Source organism: Labrus bergylta, chromosome 2 (assembly GCF_963930695.1).
Source record: "Labrus bergylta chromosome 2, fLabBer1.1, whole genome shotgun sequence".
Classification (NCBI taxonomy): Eukaryota; Metazoa; Chordata; class Actinopteri; order Labriformes; family Labridae; genus Labrus; species Labrus bergylta.
The window spans coordinates 22150888-22159927 of record NC_089196.1 but is presented as its reverse complement, the minus strand read 5'-3'; the positions used below and the strand labels follow the sequence as shown (position 1 = coordinate 22159927).

The window sequence follows — 9040 nt, the reverse complement described above, 5'->3', positions numbered from 1 at the left end:
TGCTGAAAGAAGTAATCCCCACAGATGCTGACTTGTTGCATTGCAGCAAATTTACTATCATGGTTATTTTATAAACAACAGCATCTGTAAGGCCTCTGTGAAACTTTAACTTGACTCTTTCCAAATCCAATTAGTCTGAACGGATTGGTTTCAATTCATTTGCTGACGGCCAAATGTAAAAATAGTTAAACCCTTAACTTCAACAAAGGCACGCATAGTAGGATAGAAAATGTGTCAACTTTCAAAACAAAATAGTTTACTGTGATTAAAAGTGTCTCAAAAGTAAAGACCTTCTCGATGTTGTTATTAAAGGATGAGTGTGTAAATGTGCCCAACAGCGTAACATTATTGTGTATCACTAACCCCTTGTCTTGGCTTTCACTGGACACTGAAAATATTCTGTCTAAATCCCAAATATGACATTTGCTTAATTGTCTTAAACTAAATCTGTCAATTCTTTATCGTAAATAATCACAAGTCACTTTAGAATTGGGGACTGGTTGTTCACAAACTGGACTGAAAGGAGGGAAAGGTTTACAAATATCTGCCAAAGAGGAAGAAAGACACGATATGTGTAAATATGTCTCACATGATGGGTAATAGAAGTACCATTAAGAAAGAGTTTGCGGACTGCTGTTTTAGATTGTAATTCAAAGTAGATAGATCATACAGAAACAATAAAGTGTATCACATTGTGTCGTGTCATAACATTTATAAGATCTATTAGCTGCTCCAATCATTTGAGGATGAACCATAGACTGTCAGGGATTAACACACTACTCTGTTTCTTCTTCTGGTGTTTGATCTTCTCTGTGCCTGTATTCCCACCTGAATTCTTTTTTTTTTTTTAAAGGAATGAAATGAGTCTATCACTACAAATAAAGACATCTTTGGTGTTATTTGAGAGACTGTGGGTGGTCTAAGAGAGAGAAGGTTGTGGTTGTGAGTTGTACTTGGGTGTAAAATGATCTTTTTTTTGGTTAAGTTATTTGTTATTTGTGAGGAATGCATGTTATTGTAGAACCTCTCATATGCATCTGTTATTGCTTTCATCCTGGGGTAATTTGTGTAAATGATGGTTTGTAATAAAAATCAATAATAAACAAAAGTTATTGCTCAGTGATGGGAACCAATAATACACTTACAAGCATAACAAATATTTGACGGATACATTACTAAAGCGGATGAAGAAAAAGAAGGACAAGTCATATTACATGATCATATTAGCTGTAGGACATAAACTGATAAAAAAAAAAATACCGTCTGAGTAAGACCCCACCTCTGGATATATGAGAACACTACTTGCATGTGTTCTCATATTTTATGGCTAAAGGGTACCTAAGTGGTATTTCACCGGAGTTAATAAGGAGATTAGAGTGTGTTCTTCCTGGCTAACAGATAATTAACTCCCTGGTGTCTGATTCACACAGCGGACACACACTTTGCTCTTTGCTCACTCGCGAGAGAGAGAGAGAGAGAGAGAGAGAGAGAGAGCGAGCGTGCGTGCGTGCGAGCTGTAACCAGAGTTCCGCTGAAGAGGTCGCGCGAGGACTTCTGAGGGAGTTCAGCCTGTGTGTGTGTTTGTGTGTGTGTGTGTGTGTGTGTGTGTGTGTGTGTGTGTGTGTGTGTGTGTGTGTGTGTGTGTGTGTGTGTGTGTGTGTGTGTGTGCGTTTCATTCAATGAAATGCAACACCCCGCTCCTCTGTCTGAAGCCTCTTCGGAAACAGGTTTGATTATATTTAAAAGCTTGACCCGGGAGAGAAACCCAAACAACTGTCTGTTCTAATATTAGCAGTGCGGCTGCGGACTACTATGAATTCTATTATTGTCTGGGCTCGGATGTATTCCAACGGGCAAGTCTCATCAAAAGATTTACACTTTTGTCTGCAGCTGGTGGAAAAATATCAGTTACAATCATGTAGTACTCTTAACTAACGACGGACGGTATATCCGGATGTTGGCTGTAGGCCTGTTTGATTATACAGTAATAAAGGCCTTAACATAGCCCATGCCTTAAAAACGACCTTAAATATTATTATTATCATCATTTTATGATTTAGATTATTATTAAATAATAATAATAATAATATTATCTTAACGGCACATATCCATGCAATGCGTAATACCAGAGTCCTGCTCAATTTGATAAAATGACACAAAAGCTATCAAAATAAAACATTAATAACTCTTTTATCTATGTATACCAAATTCATACCAACTGTCACATTTTGTATGTTTTTACTTTGCTGCAAAATTCTGGGAAAAAAAGTTTTTTATTACAAAATATTATATTTGTTCATATTCTCTGATTGTTTCTGCAAGAGAAAGTTGCCTGTAACGATGTCACCTGATTGGGATTGAAAAAACTTTGGTAAGAAAAAAAAAAATATCCCCACCCCCACAGATGAGGAGACCGCCCACCAGAGACAGTCAACCCGAGACCCCTTATAGATTTAAAAAGAGAGGCTGCATTCTCAGACTGACACTTATTCAACACTGCCACCCTAAGCAGATTACTTTTGCGCTTGCCTGTGTCAAATACGTAGTTCACATTGCCTCTCCATCATGTTTAGGATGCTGAAACACCACCTCCACCCGGGCATTTTTCTCTTCTTCATATGGCTTTGTCACCTCATGGAACATCAAAAAGTTCAAGGTAAGCTCTCTACATCAAATTTCTTCATTTTTTTCCGTTTTGGAGGAACTTCCCCTGCTGTCAGACGCGTAACCTGCCCGAGTGTCGAACACTTGCGGCAACCGAGAAACTTTCTTTTCAAAGTAAGTTTCTTTTTTTTCCCGCTGATAAAACTCTCCCCGCATCAGACAGTGCGTGCCTAAAGCGTCCATAAAACAGGTGCCATATGGGACACTTCAAAGTGTGACTAAATGGCAAGTTTTGCAGCCCTGGCTTGGCGCACACACTTAAGGTCGCCACGCCGTGTTGCAGCGCCAGCTTTCCATAATACCTGAGCATATTCTTACACTTAAGTCTAAGCAAATACAGTCTTACGACGTTGTTGCTAAAGCTGTACTTAAGTTCAGAACATCCACTGTGAGTTTATCGATGTGTTATGTGTATATTTCCTCCAAGCACACATTCAGTCTTTTGTGCAACAATGATATTTCTCTCTGCGATTCCAGATATTTGACAAAAATAATGCAACTAAAGACTTTTGCATCAAACCTATTTCTTTTAGATCTTAGAATACAACGCGATATAAGGCAAGTCTGTGTTCAATTTGAGAAACACAACAGTTAGAGAGCACTTAATATCATGTGTGTCTGAGTCGGTTCAGACATCCTGCTGATGTCTGGATAAAGAGATATGTCTATGCCAAAGCAATGGGATTACTATTCTGTTTTATTTTCTTTTTCAAACATTCAGAATAAGTTTTTTAAGTGCTTTGTGAAAAAACAAGTCATTGTCTGGAGTGTACATGTCTGGCATATTGTTCTGAGGCGGTGGAGACGGTGGTGTGTGGGTTTTTTTTTTTTTTTTTGAAGGAGATTGGCTGCTATTTAACACTGTCTAGACGCTCCACTTTCTGTCCAGTGATAACAAGGAGGCTCTGGGAATAAAGGATAAACCCCCCTCCAAAGATTCTTCCTACTTTTTGGTTTGTGTCTGCATTGTAAGGGCTGTCCGTCACAGATAGGATAGGCAAGTGTTAACTGTCTCGCAAAAAAATAATAAAAAAAATAAGACAAAATAGTGCCGGGAGGGCGAAAGGGAGGGAGGGAGCGTCTCGGATAATACAGGCTGCGTGTGTCTGGTGCGTCTGGGTCAGCGGTTTTAGGCGTTCAGCATGCAACATTGAAAGATTTTTGTGTTTGTTTGTTTGCAGCTGGGAACTGCTGGCTGCAGCAGGGGAAGAACGGGAGGTGCCAGGTGCTCTACATGCCCGGGATGACCAGGGAGGAGTGCTGTCGGAGTGGAAGACTGGGGACGTCCTGGACCGAGGAGGACGTCCCCAACAGCACGCTCTTTAGGTGGATGATCTTCAATGGCGGAGCCCCAAATTGCATACCTTGCAAAGGTGGAGGTGCACTCATTTCCCTTCGTTTTCTCGTAATACACATCCTAAATGATAACGTCAATTCATCCGAAGTATGATCCCATTTGCGCATCCATATTGCGTAAATTATTCATTATGCACGTAAAGCGCCAGACTTACGCAAAAGTCCCATATCCTCGGCAGCATCGTATAAAACATTTTCTTTCTTCCAGAAACCTGCGATAATGTTGACTGTGGGCCTGGAAAGAGGTGCAAGATGAACAGAAGAAGTAAGCCGCGCTGCGTGTGCGCGCCAGACTGCTCCAACATCACCTGGAAAGGACCCGTCTGCGGCTCAGACGGAAAGACCTACAAAGACGAATGCGCACTGCTGAAAGCTAAATGTAAAGGCCACCCAGACCTGGACGTGCAGTACCAGGGAAAGTGCAAGAGTAAGTAAATGTTCAACATGTTCCTCAAAGCTGCATGTGCTAAGAATCCAGCGGTTTAATATTATTTTCTTCTCGCAATTTTCACGAAATCTTCCCATTTCTTTGTCTCCACAGAAACGTGCCGTGACGTCTTGTGCCCCGGCAGCTCCACATGCGTCGTGGACCAGACGAATAACGCGTATTGTGTGACGTGTAATCGGATTTGCCCTGAGGTGACGTCGCCTGAGCAGTACTTGTGTGGAAACGACGGGATCATCTACGCTAGCGCGTGTCACCTGAGAAGAGCTACCTGTCTCCTGGGCAGATCCATCGGAGTGGCATATGAGGGAAAATGCATCAGTAAGTGTGCTATTAAACACGTGAGAGTCTTGTGTGTGAGAGTGCCTCCAGTCACTGACTCTGATGATTGTTGGGGAGCATTTTGTCTTGTTTATTATGGCCAAATCTGCAGTTGTTCTCTGCTCATTTTTGCCAACATTCCTTTGAGGAGGGGGTCTAAGAGAGAGAGAGAGAGAGAGAGAGAGAGAGAGAGAGAGAGAGAGAGAGAGAGAGAGAGAGAGAGTGTTTGTAGTTGCTTGTGTTTGCTCAAGAATTGATAGACATCTTATTATTTCCTGATGTTGGCAGCACTGGTGCACATGGGAGAGAGGGGGAGGAGAAGGGGTGGGGAGCGATGGAGAGAATAAGGGGAGTGCTGGGGGCCATGAAGACATGCTTGAAGTTAATATTTGACTCAAATGGTTTCTTATCCAAAAAAAAGGAGTCAATTTGAGTCATGCAATGTTAGAAATATTAATTTAAACAAGCCCTAACGTCCCCATCACATCTTCTAACACCATAAAACAGAATTTACTTGTTATTCCTTGCTTAGTAATCTGACCCTTCTTGAAAGCATTCATGATAATCCACCTAATCAGAAATGTCCCCTGTTGCTGATTTTTCCTCCCCTGTCCTTCTAGAAGCCAAGTCGTGTGAGGACATCCAGTGCAGCGCAGGGAAGAAGTGTCTGTGGGATTCTCGGATGAGCCGAGGCCGCTGCTCGTTGTGTGATGAGGCCTGTCCAGAGAGCAGGACGGACGAGGCGGTGTGTGCCAGCGACAACACCACATATCCCAGTGAATGTGCCATGAAGCAGGCTGCTTGCTCTATGGGGGTGCTGCTAGAAGTCAAGCATGCAGGATCTTGCAACTGTAAGTAAACAATAAAAGAGAAAGATGTGAGAAGAATGAAAAAAAAAAACATCCCTGTCATCCCTCTCTCCAAGCGAAAGACAATATTTCATGTTGCTTCCCCCAGCAGAAAACATCCCCTGAAAGTGCCCCCCCCCCCCATCCCAACTTTCCCAACTTCCTACCCCTCAGCCACACCACCAAGCGCAGCTTAAGCAAGCAAAATGGACTTGGGAATAGAAGAACTTGCATGATGTTGTCTTTGTTGCTGGCTTTTGTTCTTGTGTTCTTGTTATTTTCTTTCTATTTTAATTTGACTCTTTTCAATTCTTCTGCAAAACAAAAAACAGAAAAGTGAATGAAAAGGCATAAATATGTATCAGCAGACTCGATCTAAAGGTCTGAGGAAAGCTAACCCGATAAAATAATTACAAATAATAAAGGAAACTAATTTTGTTTGCAGTGGAACAATCCTGATATTTAAATGTCTAGTTAACTTTTTAATCATTTGAGAGACCTGCAGGAGCAGGTTGCCTTAAATATCATGCAGTTTTTAATCAGTAATGGATTCTTTATTATGAGTGTGGTCAAATCTTTACAGCTTGTAAATTCTATGGTCACATTTTCTAATATCAAGTTATTGGTGTATTTGTGTTTTATATTATGTTTTTCTTGCTTTTCTTGTTGCTTTCGGCTGTTATCAATCAATCAAAATGCACTGCCTCTTGTGACATACACCTCACTGCCAACATGTCGATAAGGACAGAATACCTTTAAATATATGGTGTGCATAAGGTGATTGTAACATTGGTGCCATGTAAGTGATAATTAGAAGGGATTTTAATGCTGGTTTTCATGTAGACCTCTTTGTCTGTAGCGCCACTCATGCGCTCTTAAATCTGTGGGTGAAACCGTCAAATTGAATGATGGCCTCAAGGAAGTATCAAATTTACATTCCAAGACGAGGGTTTGTTTCTTTCTCCTGGTTGAGTACGTAAATGTGATGTACCTAAGGTATGCAATTGAATCCAAGGGACCAACTTTATAATCACCTCATGAGCTAAATATAAATGTGAAAGTTCACAGTTTGCAGGATAAGCAGAGGAAGCTTGTCGAACCGCGCTCTCTTACTTCTCACTGAAAATTTTACCCGCTAACTTAAACTGTTCGTGCTGTTTCCAGTGAATGTATTGTCCAGAATATGTATCAAAATGACAAATCCATTCGGATCTATGAGGGACTGCCTGTGTTTTTTTTTTCTTTTTCCGTATTGTCACTCTTGCTCCTGCTTGTGTGCATATATTATTATTTTTTGTCCAATGTAAGAAAAAAAAGGAAATACCTCAGAACTGTGTTGATGTCCTTTGACCTGCTTGCTATAAGGCCAGGCTGTGACACAGAGTCCTCCCTCCCTGTTTGTTTGAGCCAGAAACACGAAACAGGCCAATCAGAGCAAAGAAATGATCAAGTACAAGAACACAAGAGCACTTTTCTGTGTTTTGTGTGTCTGCTTTCAGGAATCTACCCAAAAGAGACCCGATCCACTGCAACCATCAGCCCTTTAGCACCCTCCTTCAACCCACCTTGTATGACCCCCCCCATCCCCCCCCCCCCCCCCCACTCCCCCCCCAAAACCACACATCTACCCCTATTCTACATCATTCTTCTCTTGATGCAGCTCTGTCTTGTAAATGGGAACTGAATTGGGGATACCACAGTAGTTGTCAAGTCATACACATTTCCTCAAACACAGATGCATACAAAGACACAGATGCATATATTCACACGAACACACACACACACACACACACACATGCTCACACACGCACATACACACACATAAAGACAGAAAAACAAAAGGGAGAGTGTGTGCCAGTGGTTTTGCTGTACGTATATCTTTTAGAACATTCGTTATTTCTGCACTGTTGTGGTCCATATTCATACAACAGCTACCGTATATTCTCCCACATAGCCATTACAGAAGACCACGAGGAGGATGAGGAAGATGAGGACTCAGACTACAAGGCCTTTGTCCATATATCTTCTGTTCTGGATGGATAGGCCCCCATCACTAGGGGAACAGTCCTAGGGCAAGGAATCATGTCCATACTGTAAATTATGTGTATGCTTATTTATTTTTTAAAGAAAAGGAAGTATACATATAGTTCAGTCTGCTAGCTGTTTATTTATACTTTTTGTGTTTTATAATTTATACTATTACAATGTCAGGCTTACTATCTACCATGATATATTGTGTTACCACTCATTTCCCCCTTTTTTGTTGTTGTTGTCCCTTTTACTTTCTTTTTTTTTATCATGAAGAAATATATTTGTCCAAAGAGAAGCAGTGTTATTTATTTTTCATGTTACGTGTAAGTATAAGTCCTCTTCAAGCTGTAAATTGCATTCCCTGAGCTGTACAAATCTGCTTGTTTCTGTCAGATCTCTATCACAGATGTTTATGTCACACATACGTAAATGCATGTTTAGGCTGTGTGTTTATTTATTGGGAATATATCAATCATTTTATGTACAGAAGTGTTTCTGGTTGTTTACAACTCATAATAACTGACCAAAGGGATTCTCTCAATGGTTTTGCAAAAGAGCATTGTAAAAGCTGCAACACAGCAGTGATGAAGTGGAAAAGAAAAAGAGAGCCATTTGTGTTTCTTTTCTTCTTCTTTTTTTGTTACCCTTCCGTTCTTTCCCCTGTAGATGTGTTTCCACACGGAGACGACAACTTTAGACATTATTCAATAGCATTTATTTTGTGTCACCACAGAACAGAGGTAGATTTTGGATGATACTTGATTTTTTTTTTTTTAAACAATGTGCCATTAACATTTGTGTGCTGTCTTCTTGCCAATGTGCTCAATACTGCTCTCGAAGAGCTTAAATAGGACTAACGGACTGCAGTACTACACATATATCAGACTTCATCACTATGTTTCTTATTTTTCTTTTTTATTTCTCAGAATGCATTTTATTTTCAAACATCACAAGAGAAATACAAAATTCTGTTATGAATATATAGTTTTGTATTTTTTATGTAAATGTCATATGTACATACAAAGTTTGATGGTATTTGTACAGATATGAAGAGTGAATCAATAAAAGTTTTTTTCCTTATACTTCTTCGCTGGCCCTGCTGTGTTATTGATCTGGGAACATCGATCAATGTGTTTATTTCATCGTTGATGTTGGGCTGAAAACGAAGACCTCCATTCAGTTGATGTTTTGGTCATCTGAGGATATACTTTATGTCCATAGATTTGATACATTTACCAACCATCAGTGATGCTACAAATACATTTCAACTGTGGAGTGCGTTTGTTGGTATATCTAGCTGCATGGGTTAATATGCAAAGTCATTTTTATGTTCAACTGGATCAAGCATTTGGTTCATTCGGATTAGTTTAATTTC

The 9040-nt window shown here is 40.3% G+C and overlaps 1 protein-coding gene across 3 annotated transcripts; it reads left to right on the top strand.

Annotated features, from left to right (window-relative positions):
- The first annotated feature begins 2448 nt into the window (after positions 1–2448).
- Positions 2449–8747, top strand: fsta (follistatin a). 3 transcript variants are annotated; one of them, XM_020643928.3, is made up of 6 exons: positions 2449–2656; positions 3846–4043; positions 4229–4447; positions 4562–4786; positions 5407–5637; positions 7589–8747. In XM_020643928.3, the coding sequence occupies exons 1-6, from the start codon at positions 2566–2568 to the stop codon at positions 7675–7677; spliced, it is 1053 nt and encodes a 350-aa protein (XP_020499584.1). In that variant the 5' UTR covers positions 2449–2565; the 3' UTR covers positions 7678–8747. The 3 variants fall into 3 exon arrangements, with proteins under 3 accessions (XP_020499584.1, XP_020499587.1, XP_020499586.1); XM_020643930.3 differs by having other exon boundaries at positions 2450–2656; positions 3846–4037; XM_020643931.3 differs by having other exon boundaries at positions 3846–4037; positions 5407–8747.
- Positions 8748–9040: the final 293 nt, after the last annotated feature.